Source organism: Micropterus dolomieu, linkage group LG09 (assembly GCF_021292245.1).
Source record: "Micropterus dolomieu isolate WLL.071019.BEF.003 ecotype Adirondacks linkage group LG09, ASM2129224v1, whole genome shotgun sequence".
Lineage (NCBI taxonomy): Eukaryota > Metazoa > Chordata > Actinopteri > Centrarchiformes > Centrarchidae > Micropterus > Micropterus dolomieu.
This window is the reverse complement of record NC_060158.1, coordinates 6,059,726-6,076,989: the sequence shown is the minus strand read 5'-3', so window position 1 is coordinate 6,076,989 and position 17,264 is coordinate 6,059,726. Positions and strand designations below refer to the sequence as shown.

At 40.8% G+C, this 17,264-nt stretch overlaps 1 protein-coding gene across 7 annotated transcripts; it reads right to left on the bottom strand.

Annotated features, from left to right (window-relative positions):
* Positions 1-2,021: 2,021 nt before the first annotated feature.
* Positions 2,022-15,365, bottom strand: znf384a (zinc finger protein 384 a). Of its 7 annotated transcripts, none has more exons than XM_046058652.1 (12): positions 15,223-15,365; positions 14,017-14,070; positions 13,177-13,244; positions 11,929-12,247; positions 11,344-11,466; positions 10,556-10,722; positions 10,323-10,399; positions 9,925-10,149; positions 8,295-8,462; positions 7,052-7,130; positions 6,641-6,799; positions 2,022-4,973 (listed from the first exon to the last, which is right to left on the bottom strand). In XM_046058652.1, the coding sequence occupies exons 2-12, from the start codon at positions 14,063-14,065 to the stop codon at positions 4,557-4,559; spliced, it is 1,851 nt and encodes a 616-aa protein (XP_045914608.1). In that variant the 5' UTR covers positions 14,066-14,070; positions 15,223-15,365; the 3' UTR covers positions 2,022-4,556. The 7 variants fall into 7 exon arrangements, with proteins under 7 accessions (XP_045914608.1, XP_045914614.1, XP_045914610.1 ...); XM_046058658.1 differs by having other exon boundaries at positions 8,295-8,449; positions 10,080-10,149; XM_046058654.1 differs by having other exon boundaries at positions 13,979-14,070; positions 15,223-15,347.
* Positions 15,366-17,264: the final 1,899 nt, after the last annotated feature.

Sequence of the window (17,264 nt, the reverse complement as noted above, 5' to 3'; positions counted from 1 at the left end):
TGTAGAAGTGCACCATCATTGTCTTTGGCAGGCTGAACTTCTTCAGCTGCCGCAGGAAGTACATCCTCTGCTGGGCCTTCTTGGTGAGGGAGGTGATGTTCAGCTCCCACTTGAGGTCCTGGGAGATGATGGTGCCCAGGATGCGGATGGAGTCCACAGTGGCGATGGTGGGGCTGGGCTCTTCCTGAAGTCCACGACCATCTCCACTGTCTTCAGAGCGTTGAGCTGGGAGAGCTTGTCCTACAGCAGGGCCGGGATGATGGTGTTGAAAGCAGAGCTGAAGTCCACAAACAGGATCCTATCGTAGGTTCCTGGTGAATCCAGGTGCTGGAGGATGTAGTGAAGGGCCATGTTTACTGCATCATCCACAGACTTGTTGGCTCTGCAGGCAAATTGCAGGGGGTCCAGGAGAGGGTCTGTGATGGATTTAAGGTCAACACAAGGCGCTCAAAAGACTTCATTACCACAGAGGTCAGGGTGACGGGTCTGTAGTCGTTTAGTCCCGTGGTCCTTGTTTTTTTGGGGACAGGGATGATGGTGGAGGCTTTGAAGCAGGCTGAAACATGGCATGATATAAAAATGTCTGTGAACACCGGAGACAGCTGATCAGCACAGTGCTTCAGGGTGGATGGGGAGACAGAGCTGCTTTGCAAGGTTTCTGCCTCCTGAACAGTCTTGATGTCCCTCTCTAGGATGGTAAGAGAGGGGGAGGAGGTGGGGATGTGATGGTGGACTGTGGCAGATCAGTGGTGTGACGGGGGATGGTGTCTGGTCTGTCCCATTGTCTTTCAAAGCGACAGTAAAACTGGTTCAGCTCGTTGGCAAGCGTGAGTTGTTCATGGAGTGGGGAGATTTAGGTTTGTAGCTGGTGATCTGCCTGAAGCCTCTCCAGACAGAAGCAGAGTCATTCCTTGAGAACTGGTGTTCTAGTATCTCTGCATACAGCTATTTAGCACCTTGCTAAACCTGTACTTTGACTCCTTCTCCGCCTCCTCCTTTTCCAACCTCAGCTGTCTGACCTTAGCTGTGAACCAGGGTTTGTCATTGTTATAACTCACCCTGGTCCATGTTGGAATGCAGCTGTCCTCACAGAAGCTGATGTAGGACGTCACAGCCTCTGTAAACTCATCCAGATTGTTGGTAGCAGTCCTGAAAACATCCCAGTCAATGCAGTCCGAGCATGTCTGAAGATCCTCTACAGCTTGACTGGTCAATTTCTTCGATGTCCTCACTACAGGTTTAAAGAGTTTTAATTTCTGTCTGTAAGCAGGAATCAGGCGGACCATGACGTGATCAGAGTGTCCCAGTGGAGCACGTGTAACAGCGTGATAGGCACTGCCAACTGTGGTGGAGCAGTGATCCAAAGTGTTCCCCTCTCTGGTTGGACACTTTATAAACTGTCTGTATTTGGGGAGTTCTTGGCAGAGGTTTCCTTAGTTAAAGTCACCAAAAACAATGACAAGTGAGTCCGGGTTTGTCTGCTCCACACACAGTATCTGGTCGGCCAGCATGCGCTGTGCACATTGGCGTGCGGCAGAATATAAACACCGACCAGAATGAATAAAGTAAACTCTGTGGGAAAATGCAGTATTTTATTTTTAGAAACGTAAAAAACGGAACTTTAAAATAAATGTATTTATTCTAATGGCAAAATTCCACATCCATAATTGTAAATTCAGCAGTAAAAACTTAACTTAGTACTTTTTCTCCATGAGGCTATACATTATGTCAATTTAATTTCTATATCCAACAACAAAGAGGCTGTGAAAACTGTCAACACCTGGTCCTCTTTACCCATGGTAAAGTTTTAGTTTTTATTATTTGTGTGATATATTTTTACACTGTTATGTATACATCTCTATCCATCACATCTATTTTTTAAAGATATACATTTTTTTAAATGACATTTAACTGAACAACTTGGGTCTCAGATTACTTGAATATATAATATTAAGTAATGATACGTTCTTCTTAGTGTCGCACAATCAGGATTTTAATAAAATAAACCAGAAAACGAAGTCTTTTCATATGAACTCATTTGATCTTTATTCTCCTTAAGGGAAGAAACAGATGAGCAAGAGGTGTAACTGTGCATACAGTATGCAATAGTGTAGCATAAGAGGGCAGTTAATAACTGTATTATTATCAGGAGCATCAGTAATAATATTAACAAGATTATTGAGAATGTGTTATTTTTCATAAAAAGACACAATGAAATACGAGGAGGAGTATACATGAAGACAATCAGCCATTTTTACAGGCTGCTTGAACATTTTGATTGGGTAGAGATAGCTTGTGCACAAAAAAACATAGCACCTGCGTCCCAGGTCACCTACATCACAGCCATGTTTAATGTTTAATTTTTTAGATATACTCTCAGATCACTTTTAAAAATGTTCATGAAGGAATTCATATGGGACCAATGTTAAAAAAAATTTTTTTTAGGTTGCAGCCACAACAATCTTGTCTAATAAGCCTAATAACAACCTCTGTTAATTAATCCAACAAATAAAACACAGTTTACTTGATCAAACTGTTTCAGGTTAGATCATAATTACAATGAATATCATTGAGTGTAATCGGCAAGTGTGGTTCAAACTGCAAGAAATACTGCATCCTACTTCATTACATAAAGAGAGAAAAAAATATTTCCCATAGTTTAACCAACTTTTTGGGCAATTCCCAAACATCTTAGGCGTGGATTTTATCATTCCTTTACCAACTCTGCTGAGCATTAAGGTTATGATCCATCAGCATTAGAGGTGACCTGGGGCACGGCCAGTGATTTGGTACTTGTTAATTTGAGTTCCTTTAGTTTCCATATATGCTTTACACAGGACATACTTCCCTTTTACAGATGAAAAAGTATTTTCTATCTATTTTATGTACAGCATACTGCAATAAAATAATGCCTCAGATTGATAATGTGGATAACATTTGCAATACAGTTATAATGAAAGTAGTAATAATATGTATGAAAAGTTCTTTAAAAAAAAGATTGATAACAGTACCGGTCAGCCATTTGTCACACAATCATTATTTCCCTAACAACTGCCCTGACAATGACGAGATGGGCTGTCTTTACTCCTTGGGGGATAATAAACTGTCTTTCTTTGAATAGTAACAAAAAAAAAGGGGGGCAAAACATTTTGTAAGGACTTTTCTCTCTGTTCCTTTCACATTCATGCACTCACTTTGCTTTCTCTCTCAGTTTGTTCACACGTTCCTCTGTTGGTAGAAAAATACATACACGATATATATTAAAAAAAAAAAAAAGTACAATGATGACAAACATAGACATGAAGTACAAGCTTCATCAAGTGCTTTCTCTATGACTCCTCCCACCCCTTCCGACATCTTTTCTCTTTCGTGTTTCCGTCTCGCTCTGCTGCAGATTCCTCATATTTAGTGCATTCTTGAACCGGCCCGTCTCTTTTGTTCAATACTTTGGGCTTCGACAAGGAAATAGTTCCTTGACTCCTTGCTGTCTGAGGGAAGGTGGATGTAAATACGGACATCATGTTTGTGTTTCAAATGAGCATTGTGAGATTCCCAGGTTCTAGCCTCATCTCATCATACCGCATCCTTTTCTTTCTGCTGCCCCTCTTCTTTTGTGGTCTTTTTCTCAGGCTCCATTGCAGCCTTTTTGATTCAGCCTCTCTTGTCCGCGGCACGCTGACATGCCATTAAAACTTATTTACTTAGTCCTTCCTCATTTTTCAGAGCAGTATCAGCTGCTGTTATGAAGCCCTGCAGTCTTTCATCACTGATTCCTTGTCTTGTTTCTCCCTCTTGATTTGGCTTGAACTAAATAATGGAGAATGTTCAGATTAATGTGATCTGAATGTGCTCATAAAATTACATCATTCTCTGGACCATAAACGTGCAGAGAAGAGTGTAATTTATTATTTTACAGATAATTTACACCTTCATCCTCCGATGATGCCGATTGCGAACAATGCAATAAAAAAAGAATAGGGCCTCTTTTGTCAAGTTTCTCAGAGGACTGCTGGTTTAGGATCAGTGAGTTTTACAGAGCAAGTAAGTTGATGACTGGTCCAATGACTCAAAGTTTGAAATTAGAATAAAAAAGACTGGATTTAATCCCAATATCATTTATGATATAAAAGCCAAAACTTGATCTCAGATTAGATTTTGGTAAACTGTATGAAAGAATGAACCGCTTATATTTGTGTCCTAGACCAGCATTTCTACTGAGAGATACTTGCTCATTGTAAAATATCTGTGTTCTACCAAGTAATTTAATGCTGTACTCAGAATTAAATCTTCTTAAAATGAAGGAAAAAACTGGCATTGGGTGAATAACATTTTAGATGTATCTTTAAACATTACCCAATCATCCCCTTTCAAAATAATGTCACTCAGAGTGTCTTGTTACATCAGCAAACCAGATGATACCTTTTCCCACCTACTAGCCATTTTTTTCTTGCTTAAGAAGAATATAATACTGAATTAAAAAAAATACTCGTTCATGTGGACCTTTTTACACTGCAGACACAATTAGTAATTCCTTGAACAGGGTGGGAAGACGCAGCCTATGAGTTCATGTGCTCCACCTGTATGGCTGATGTAGATACGGTGAGGCAGAGGTCTTTGTGGGCCACTGGCAGGTCCGCCACAGTGACTGGTTTGTACTGGATCTCACTGGCTGACACTGTCTTGTACTGATGCATGTCAAATGGACATTGAACCACAGCTTCTGTGGGCTGCTGGTGCGACTGGTAGCTGCCTGGGGGTCCAGGGTTGTTAGGGTTCTGGTTGGCGTTGTTAGGATTGGTCTGGCTTTGGAGCTGGCCCGCTCTGCTCCCTCCTCCTCTCCCTCGGCCACGCCCTCGGCCCCTGCCACCTCCTCCGCCTGGCGTTAGGCCCTGGGCCTGCTGAGCAGCTACTGTTGCTGCCACTGTTAGCGGGTCGGGGTTGTGCTTCCTCATGTGTTTCATTAAATAAGTCTCCTAGAATCAGGGAGAGAGAAGTAGAAGATATGATGGCTGGAAAGAAAAATACAGGAGGATGGGATCTGCTCAAAGGTTCAGTGTGTAAGTTTAGTGGCATCTAGTGGTGAGAGTTGAGAACTGCAACCAACAGCTCACTGTGCATTCACATGGGCTGCATTGATGTGACAGAATGTGATATTTTGCTTTTATAAAAGTCAAAAAAAGAAAATAAGTAGTTTATAATAAACGTATTAATTCTAATGGCAAAATCCAACATTTTTAAATATAGTAAAAAACTGTAGTTTTTCTCCATGAGGTTGTGCATTATATCAATTTTATTTTTAAATCCAACAAAAAAAAAAAATGCTGTGAAAACTGTTAACAAATAGTCTTTTAATATCTTTATATAATATTGATTACCCCTGACAAAGTTTTTATTCTTTGTGTCTTCTTATAGATTTGTATACTGTTCTGTATACTTGTATATGTACCATGTGCACTTTATTTCTCTTTTGGCAAAAAAGGTTTAACGCGAGGGAGGGGGGATTCAGATTATTCCAACATCACATGAATGCACCATCAGTCACCGCCCACCCCTCCCTTTCCGAGCATGGAGTAGAAGTTACGATGGCCGACAAAATCTGTCGGTTCTTTTGCTAAATAATACATGTGGGCCCCAACTGTCCAAATTTCATGTCTCTTCTTACTGCTGATAAACCAGATGCCTACTATTACTACTACTTTTTCTTCTCCTATTCCTCACACTTCTTTCAATTTAAAATTTAACGTAGTGAAAAAACACGCTCTGCAGTTTGTCCGTTTGGGCTACTGTAGAAACATGGCGCTGCAACATCATGGCATTCATGTAATCCATAGAAATGGCTCATTCTAAGGTAATAAAAACATAACAATTCATTATGTGCGGTCTTTATACACAACTGAAAACATAGGTATGGCTATTATATTGCATTTCTGTCAATAGATTCTCCAAACTTTTACACACTGGACCTTTTATTTAAGGTTCATGGAATAAAAGTTACTGTTTGTCTCTATTCCATATCTATACGTACAAAAAACATATATTTGATAAATGTGTTTGCCATAAATGTGGCCAGTAAGAAAAGTTTAGTAAATTTTATCCAATTACTTTTCTACTGTAAACATTGGTTCTGGCTATCCCAAATAACCATGCTCTCCATATGTGATTGTAAAATATATACTGTACTGTATATAATATTCACATCAGCACATATAAAACATAGGAACTTCATTTTTCATGATAAAATGGCCTGATACATTAAAACATTTGTGTTGGTCCATGAAGTTTGTTTACAAATGACCAAAGTCAACCATGAGAAAGGGTAAGAAGTCCAACTTGAGGTCATTATGTGGGGATGATAGATTCAATAAAGAATCTCTGTCTAACAAAGTACTATCATTCTTTAAATTATTCATTAAATAAAACATGCTAATCATTAACTGTATATCAGATTGAGGAAATTATATTTATTGATATCCTATCATGGACAGTAATACCCTCAGTAAATCATTTACAAACTACAAACAGAACAACATACATTCTCCAAGCCTGTAATTTCTGAAATCTCCCCCCTTATGTGTCTAAGGCCAGAGTCAGTGCATTGTGTGAATACCGTGTCGGATGTTTGACATGACTGAGAGCCTACCGAGGTATAGGATCGGTTACAGAGGCCACAGGAGAACAGCTTGGCATGTTTGACGGTGTGTGTGGAAAGGTGCACCTCCAGGCTCGCAGCATCTGTGTAACCTCGGTTACAGTTGTGGCACTTGTACGGCTTGTCTTTGTTGTGCTGCCGACGGTGAGACTGTGGGGAGAGGAAGAGAGACACAGAGGAGGGTGGGGACAAACAGCCATTAGCACAATCAATAAGCGATGTTTTCCAAATACACAGTGCCTCAAAATCTGATGTTGACAGCACCACAAAAAAGTCTCAAAGAGCCATTTTTAAAAAGAACATTTAACTTGATCTTGACTACAGTGGAAAAGGCAAAATAATTTCACTATAGAACAATGTAATCAGTTCAGGAGCAAGGATCAAACCAGTGTATTAATTTACCTGTAGGTTGGACAACTGAGTGAAAGACTTTTCACAGCCTGGGTGGTTACATTTGTACGGTCGGTCACCGGTGTGAATCCTGAAAATCACAGTAAGGCATCCCATAAGTTAACTACACTTAATAAATTACATTTTCTTGCTGCACTTGCATGAAGGAAATGAACGTGAGAGTGATGTGCATTATTGAGGATATTCAGTATGCTTTCTCTTATCCAAAGCAACATATTGTACATATAATACAGCAGTGTTGTGCCAGTTCAAAGGCAATGTGCTCATTCCTTACACCTCTATAATTTACCATCATTAACAAATAAAAGTAAACAAACTAAGGGTACTTTAATGGCATTAAGATTATAGCTTAGAAGCTTCCTCATATTTTATCTTCCTACTACTTTTTCTTCCGCAAAATGTAAAAAAATTATTAACTATTATGTGTAATGATTTGCCTTTTGATGTTTGTTTTAGATATACTTTATCCTGCTTTATATCATTGTATGCAAGGCTGGGCGAAAGATTTTATCATGATAAAAAACTTCATAGCATTCGATATCAATAATTATCACAATAAATGTCAAATCATTATTTCTTTCAAGTTAAAAGGGTGATTTTTGCTTTTTGTAGAAACCAGATGGTTAATTGTGGTTTTAATGATCAGAACATGAAAAAAGCCAAACAGTGGATCACTTAACAAATCTGAGGAAGGACATTCAAAACAATTAAGATAAAATCTTTTCTTTATATGCTTGAGTAAAAATAAGTAAAATCTTTTTTCAATCCCTTTTCCTTAACAAAATAAATATCTTAATAAGAAAAAAGTGCTAATTTGTTCATGATTTAAATGAATTAAATCTAACTTTTTAGTGTCGATATATTGAACATTTGTTATACTGTTATTGAGGAAACCTAATTGTATGATGAGGCAGGAAGCTGTGTAACAATTAACAGTATTAAGCCTTCCAAGGTCTTGGCTGTGGCTGACAGGCCTGTTGACCTGTTGACCTCTAAATGTAAAGTCCCATACAAGAGCCAAAAATATTTGTTTGGCAGGAAGCATTTGAATAATTAAAAAAATATATTGTGGCAAACCTTTACCTACAACAGCCTGCCTCCCAAATTTGAAAGACACTCAAAAACCTAAGGATGCAAACTATCACAATGCCATAACTCTCCACACACCTGCTCCCATACATGCACACATAAAAACACATCCGGCCATTCAAACCAACACAGCCCAGACCAGTACCGTGTGTGCTGCTGTAGGTGACTGAGCTGCCTGAATGTTTTCTGGCAGTAGGAGCAGGAGTAGGGCTTGGCCCCGGTGTGGATGCGGATGTGCTGGGACAGGTAGCTGGAGTTGGCAAACGACTTGGAGCAGTGGGGGCACTTGTGGGGCTTGGCCTCAGTGTGGTTTCTAACACGGGAGCCCGGGATTGGAGGGGTAAGGAGGTGAAGAGAGAGAAACAGAGAGAGAAACAGCGAGAGATTTTTAAGCTACAGCATGACCAAACTTCACGATGAACCGAAGACCAAATCATGCGTTAAAGTTAACAGGATCTGTGGTCAATTGTGTTGATCACAGATCACTATGTTTGACAGTGTGCTCTTAGTGCTGTGTCTGAGTTGTGAAAACACAGAACAAAAACATACAGCAAGCACAGTCACGCTTTTCTCTTTCTCTCTCTCTCTCTCGCAGTCTCTCCCTTTGGTGTGCCTGCTTTGAGTGGAGTGTGAATGTGTCTATGAATGTCTGCAGCAGTCAAACTGAAAAGTAAATTCAAGACGAGCGGCAGGCCACCGGAGCGCATCTTCATGTTTAAAATCAATGGCCTGAAACCCACAAAGAAAACTAAGTTCATGGCAAAAAGGGAAATGAAAGCATGAAGAAGGTGAATGACAAGGTCAAACATAAAATTCATGACGGCATGAATGGGAGACGGGCGCGTTCATCACTTACAGGTCACACATGGTTACATGAAATACAAGAAACTATTCTCAGTGTCAGATTAGCAGCTTTACATGTGATATGAAATGTGATTATGAGGGTGTGTAAAACATGCAGGGTGACTCAGTGCAGTGAAAGAATGGCAAAGGCAATGAGGAGTGTGTTTTGTTTTAAGAGGCTAAATTATCATCCACAGTTTCTATACAAAGTGTACTCACACTTGTGTGATTAAAATTACAGACTGAATTTCCAGCCGTCAACAATTTCACTATCTAATAATCAACTTTGTGATTTGTAAACAAATTCAGAGCCGTTATCTCCGCAAAGTCATCTTATCCAAACTTCTATTTACACTCCTTTTTCTGCTAGACATGAAATTAAGACATGACAGTTATATGAAAGCAGATGTGGAGTCAAAGAAAATAGAATTAGATGGCAACATACATGCAGTTCCAAGCCAAGCTTGTGATTGTATCACCAGCAGGATGAGAAAGTAAACACATGCTAAATTAAGGTATGTTTTGGTGGTAACTCGTACTGTAAGTTGACTTCTTCTACCAAATGCTGTAGCATGCATCCACCCAGGCTCTCGTGTATTCTGAGAGCTCGAAAGAGATCCAAACAACTGTTCCTGACTTGATAATCAATTAGTAACCAGAAAGAAACCAATCTTGATTGGTAAATACATAAAAATAACATGTTTAGAACCATGATTTAATTTAAGTTTGGTACAAGTGTTGCACCTTCAAAGTGGACGCTTACACTGTGCAAAAAGAGCTCTACACTGTCAACACTCTCCCAAAAGACGCTGACACATCCCCAACTCCCCACCTCTTCCTCCCTTCATCATCACCACACACAAGCTTTACCAACAGAAACCACATGAACAAACAGGCACACAACAAACACAGGAAACCACTCAGACCAGTACCGTGTGTGCTGCTGTAGGTGACTGAGCTGCCTGAATGTTTTCTGGCAGTAGGTGCAGGTGTAGGGCTTGGCCCCGCTGTGAATGCGGATGTGCTGGGACAGGTAGCTGGAGTTGGCAAACGACTTGGAGCAGTGGGGGCACTTGTGGGGCTTGGCCTCGGTGTGGGATTTGGCGTGGATCTGCATGTCTGACTTGCTGAAGAAAGTCACTGCACACATCCGACACCTTGAAGGAGCGAGAGAGAGAGAAGAAAACCTTCATGCCACACAAAGCAGTCAAAGTGATTTAACCTTACAAGTAGGTTCTTCTCTCTGTAGTGTCGGTACTGGCAGACAACCTGTGATCTGTGATGCCACAAACAATAATGCTTTTCTTGAATCTGAATATCTTTCCACTACCTGTAGGACTTGGGGCCGTCTTTGTTGGTATGATCATCCTCATCATTTGACAGGTCATATGGGTCAGCAGTGTGGTGCTGTATCACAATAACAATATATTAGTTATGAAGAAAAGCACAAGCACTGACAATTCATGCTGTGTAGAAAATCAGTAAGAACTAAATCAGAAATATATTAAAAGGCCTTAAGCAAAATAAAAAATAAATAAAAAAAAGAATATAAGACACTCTCACCTGTCCACTAGCAGCGAGGTGCGCCAATATTAATGCATCGCTTCCTGGAGGGAGGACCCCACCCACTCCAGCGGCCACTCTTCCCATCATCTGTTTGCTCTTCCTGCCTCGCTTTGACGGCGTCGGCATGACAACTGCAGGGGGGACAGCAATGTCCTCCTTCTTGTCTGAAAACAAGAGAAAAGTATAAAGAAAGGAAAGAGAAAAGAGGGATGAGGAAAGGGAGAGTTGAGGAATGTTGTGTGAAGACAGCATCTATTAGAGATGGAAAAATGTGATGTAATCAGGCCCACACATCACCTACATGAGTTGTTATGCAGAGCTGTGCTGCCTTGATGAGGAGGAATACCAAATCTTACAAAAGGGGATGGACATACACGAGCCTCTGTATGCTTGTATGTGTATGGATGTAACAACACAAAAGGAATAAATAAACGGTGGGTATAAAAACATCTCTTATTCAAATGAAATGATATGTGTGTATCTGGCCTTAATTTAATTTTATCTCTCTTCAGGAGATTAAATGTTTAAATACTGAGAAAAATCTTTCTTATTACATTAGTCATGATGCCCTTCCCACCTGCTCCAATAGACCTGCTTGCTGGCCAACAGCGATTACAGTGGGCAGTTTTTTTATCTGTGTGTCTTACTGTGGAAAATCTCATATATTCCCCTGACAAGTACATGCATTAAATTGATTCCGCATAAGCTTTGACAATACAATTATCCAACAAACTGCAGATTGTTTTCACATGTTGAAATGACGGAGGACTGCGCCTGCGTTTTACCTGTATTTGAGGGGTGCAATGCAGACACTATCATGGTGGTGGCAGTGTGGGGTCCAGCTACAAATGACTGCGTGGAGGCATTGGGGACCAGTGTGCCTTGAGGGGTGGTGATCACTAAACCCGCTAAGAGGAAAAGAGAAACTGTGATCTGGCTGTCCATTGGCTCAAAACAAACATTTTATATGAATTCTCTTGTGCACTGTCCGGATAACCTTCATTACAGACACCAATATTTAAAGCCATAAAAATACTTGGCGTACGGGTCACAGCCATCACTAAACAGCAGACTCAGAATGCTTTTTTAAACAAATGAGTTGTCCCAATATTTTAACAACCTGTCCTTTAAAACTGCTGCCTGCAACCTGCTGATATTAAATAGAAATAAAGTTTTATGGAGACAAAGACAATTGTTCAGATCAAGATTTGTAGCAGCTGCAGTTGAATATGTGCAGTGTTCCTGACTCTCATGCATCTTAAAGTGATACCAACAAACAAATATAATAAGACAATAAAAAGACAGAAATGGAAAATGGAGTTGAGGATGTCATGACTCAGGCGTGAAGGAGGACACTGCAGCGCACTCACCTGCAGTCATGATACCCGTAGAGGGAACAGGCACAACGGTGATGTTCTGGGAGGTGTGCGACTGGTGCAGGTGTCCCCCGACCACACTTAAAGGTGCGCTGCCACCACCACCTCCTCCTGCACTCCCACCACCTCCTTCCTGTTTGGGCACAACCCGCAAGCCGGCCCCTGCGTCCATTGACCCGGGGATGGCGAGCACGGCCGTGGGGTAGTGGGGGGAGGAGGTGGAAGACGCAGAGGAGTGAGGGAAGGAGGGCGCATTGGCCTTCTCTGGACCCAGCTGCTCCTTTGCCTTGTTCAGGAACATGGCGTTCTCGATCTGAAAAAGGATGAGGAGAAGGGCGGTTGGTGGTAAGAGGAAAGAAAGCAGGAAGGATGAAATAATAAAGAGGAAAGGAGTGCGGGATGGGCGAGGGTAAAACATTGGGAGATTCCACGGAGACCACAGGATAAGGATGGGGTGAAGAAGCGATGTGGGATCAGAGGAAGGGTGAAACGCACGGCGAAGGAGGCCAAGAGATGAGGAAAGCAGGTGGGCGGAGGTGAGGTAAAGGAGAGGTGTGACGATAAACAAGTGAGGTGGTGTGTGAGGAAGGAAGGCGAGGCAGATTGGAAGGAGTTGAAAAGGACAGAAGACATTAAAAGAGGATGGAAAACAGGACACAAGGGTGGAGGAGGAGAAGAGGAGTCAAGGATGGGTTCAGTTCACATGGAAAACAGAGGTGATATAAGCGGTAAGGTAACACAAAATGAATGGAAGGGACAGAGAAAGGGGAAGAAGACAGAGAAGGATGGCAAGGAGGGAAGCAAAAGAGTGGTGAAGAGTGGTTTAAGTTAGCAGATGGGAGAGCGAAGAGTGGGAGTCGATAATGGGTGAGATCCATGTAGGGAGAAGGAGAAGGAGGCAGTGGGAGAGAAGAGAGAACGAAGGCATGGTGAGATGCAGGAAGTAAACAAAAAAAGGAACAAAGAGCGGCTTGAAGAGATGACAGAGGAGAGGGACAGGAGTGACCCCTCCCCAATGTCAAGAGCTCATACTTAAATAACTTCAATGTGAAGTCACTGAATAAGAGAGCATTATCCTGTGGTGTTATTAACAACATGTTCAGGGTCAAATCATTCTCTGGTGTTGTGCAATGTTTTAAGTATTTCCATAAACAGTCAAAGTGATCATCGCTTCCCGGTATCTTTCAACATAGCACATACCACTAAACCATGTGTATTTCAATACAATAAGGTTGTCTCTACCTGTCCTTGTACAGTGGGGACGGGAGACCAAAAGTATGACGAGTTGAAATGGGAATCGTCCATTATTTCTGTAATTAAAAAGCAACACACTTAGAAAACACCTGCCCTCCTCCTCCTCTTCCTCCGTACTATGCTGTTTTTTTTAAAACTTTCATGTGAAACGAGACCATACATGGCTGCGTTTCAATCATCTTTGTATGTTTCCTTTCGATGTATCCTCTCCTCACCACGAGCTGACACACTGAACGTCAGCGTGGAGTTCACACACACAAGCCGGCAGCCTATTGTCAATTAACAAACTGTTCTTTTGAGGGATCCCATCCAAAAGTGTAAACTGGCTGCAACAACAATGACTATTTGAAGGAAAATGCTTTTAGCTTTATGCTGTTTGTGTCGTTTTTAATAATATTTACAGAGAAGAGGATGTGAAAGGAATCAGGCAAAGATGTTCAAAAAATCTACAGGAGGACAGAAGAGGCAAGAATTGAGAAAACACTAATCATAATCAGTCTCTGAGGATTTTGATAATGTTTTGTAACACAGCCCATGCATTTCCTCACAAGTCCCTTACACAGTATGTGTTGCTATTAACAAATTACACTATCTTAGAGCGGTTGCTTTATCAGCAACTTGTTAATGAGTCTAGTTTTGGAAAACAAAAACAATGCTGTGTCAAACTATTTATTGCCCTCAAAAGTAACACACAGGCGTGTTCGCCCAAACTAGATGCTATGTATACACTATGTGTTGAAAATAACATCCTTTCTAGGAGTACATATGGTTTGCTGAAGACAACACTCACTGTTTACAAGACTACTGTCTATCTTTTCATTATCAAACCTCTGATCTTCTGCTTCCTCATCACCTCCCACTGACACATAGGCAACATGTTTTCTGTAGCACAAAGAAGGAAGTTTCATAGTTTCATTGTTCTATTTTCACATGCACTTGCACTTTATTTGCAACATACTTCGCTATTGCTATAGACCAATAGTAAAAAAGGTTCTGAGGTTTGGTTTTTCCATATGCATGTGCAGATCACCAATGCCATGTATAGCCATATCGCTTACATACCAAGAAAAGCATGCATGTTATCACACCCTAGTAAAGCTTAACATTTAACATAACTGATAACATTTTAGGAGTATAGGCCCATGAAAAATAAACTTCAACATAACAAAGTAATACACTTATACACAATTTATCTCATGCAAAACATTAGCAATGCATAACTCAAAGCATGATTAACGTTGTTTTTCATGAGCCTCCAATCCCTCTGCAGTTGCACAACCTATAAATAAATGAGAAAGCAAGCTTTTGATGCAAATTCATTAATTTCCCACAGACTGTTGCTGTCTGGCAACTTAACGGCCGTTATTAGTGTAATAAAAAGTCAATGCTTCAGTGCTCTAGAGAGCCATTTTTGACGAGGGACACAAGCTGGCCCCAAAACTGTGGCACTGCTACTAAGCTAAAGGCTGTGGTTAGCAGTGATTGATGAAATCTTGTAAATACGACTTTTGTCAGCAGTTGTTTAAATAAGGGAGCCCCCTTGCAAAGCACTCAGCCTGCATGTTTTCCACTGCACCTAACCAGCTGCCAGGAGCTTAATGAGATATCTGGGTTGTAAACAAACATGGCTAGCGTTAGCAGGTTAACGCAAGAAGACAAGAGGGAGCTAGCTAACTTGCCTCCATTAATTTTCTCCCTTTTGTTCGCTGGCTTGCATTAGCTACAAGGAGGCCCGTGTGAACATTCATACAGCTTAACTAGCTTGTCGCTGAGTAAACACACAAACATCCTGGCTCCCTACGCCTCCATTCCTCGCTCCCTGCTCATCTCGCTGAGAGAAAATAAAAAAAGAGAAAAAAAAAGTCTCGAATAAAAAAAAAAAACCCCAAGACAGAAAAAAAAAACGTCGACGCCGTAGCCTCTGTAGGAGACGCAGCTTCATGCAGACTTCCGGCGGTTGGGACGACAGCGCTCTCAGACACACTGAAAATAACAGATCGTTAACAACCGACTAATTACTCCTGTGTTAATTACCGGTCAGATCGACTCCCCGTCAACCCCCCCGGAGCTTCCTCGGGTCGGGACAGTTGGGAAACTTTGTCCAAATCCGCCCCTCAAACCCCTCAGATATGGCTTTTTTTCTCCGTTTTTTTTTCCTTTTTTTCCCCTCCAGCTCTCCTCAGAGGAGTCAAGTCAGCCGCGGTTAAACAGCTGCGCTTCCGCTCAACGCTTTCAAAATAAAACCCGTCCGGATTACAGTTTTTCTCGATTGCTTAAGACACTTTTCTCGAAATTATAAACACAAATCCACAACTTCTCGCCCAGATCTCCAAACATCCTATTATCAGGTCAAAATGAAGCTCTCCACTCAAAACCATTCAGATTTGCTGCAAAACCAAACTTTGCCGTCAGACGTAAAACACAAGAAACACACACACACTACAACACAGCCAGTACACACTGGTGAGAAAAATTCAAAACAATACTACAAAAACTGGTTATAAGTGATGTTGCTTGTGATTCTCCCCCTCAAAAACCTTTTCACATGATGATGAACACAACAAAGGAAATAACAAATGTATAAATTTGCACATTTTTTATTCCTTAGCATACTGTACAGTACAACACACCAAACAACTAATTATTCTGCCCCAGCATGCTGTCATTGGTCCGGGACAGGCCAGAGATTCTCGTCCCCTTTCTCCACCTCCTCTTCCTCCGCCCCTTCTCCTCTTCCCTCCTCCTGCTCCGCCTCCTCCTCCTCCTCCTCCACCTCCTCATCTTCCTCCACCTCCTCATCTTCCTCCTCTCCCAGGAAGGGATTTGTGTGTAGAGTTTAGGGAAATGGGTGTGCTTTTTGAAAAATAGAGGTTTTGAAATTTTACTTCAAAAGCCTGGTTATATGTTTGCAAGTGACAAAAACTGTAACATCCATTGCATTTTTTTTAAAAGTATCAATGTCACAATACTCAACGAGTAAAAGTCTGGCATTTAAACCTAAGTATAGTCAAGTATTATCAACAAAAGTTTTAGCATCAAAAGTAATCATCATTCTGCAGGAAAGTCAGTGTTTTACTATTATATATCATGTTTTTGGATTATTATTACTGCTATTTTCAGAAAATAAAGTCTACTAATTTGGAGATACATGTTTTTCACTGGACAGGGAGGGTATGAAATAGTAAAGCTCTGCCTCTGAGATTTAGCTGAGCAGAAGTATAAAGCTGCATAAAATGATAATACTCAGCATAAGTACAGGTACCTCAAACTGGTATTTACCTACAGTAGGCCTACTTGAGTAAATTTACTTTGTTTCATTCCACTACTGCCAATTTAAGAATGTCTTCACCACACAAGTGGAAATTAAAATAAAAAAACATAACAATTATCAGTCATCTTTAGCTTTAGTGAACATTTATTAAAACAATAAATTGACTGTCTATTTATCAGTAGATGCTGCTCTCTATACAATATGTTGGTCCCACTGTGTTTTTGTCCTGCACACATATGAATGCCCGTTTTTCTCAGGCGGTTTATGTCTTAATTTTCAGAGACACAGTCCTCTTATTTCCTGTACTCGTTTGGCTAACTCTCGCTAACTTCACACAGCTGCCAACGTCCATACAGTGTCTTCCGGTATAATAATTATCGTGACAGTGTGAGGGGTTGAGTACATCATTCCGATTACCAAGTCATATGTACATTTAACATTTAAATTAGATGCTGTGGCAGAATACATCAGCACAGAACATTTCTTGTATGTACTACTCACTATTATTACTTGCAGCTGCACTTGCTTGTGTCACTATCAGCTGAAATAGAGCAGGCCTATCTGTCAGAAATAGACCCAGTTATTTTATATATATATATTTAGCTAGTTTGAATCCCTGGACAAACAGAAAAAAACTGAGATGCAATAACAACTTCAGCAGCAAGTTACCCTTGGGCAAGGCATTGTAGCTCCAATGGAGCTGCTCAGTGCAAACAGTAGAAAACTGCAGCTCCCAGAGATGTGAAATTGTGAACCAGACACATATAATCAACATTTTTGAGAGATCAATGAAAGGATAATCTTA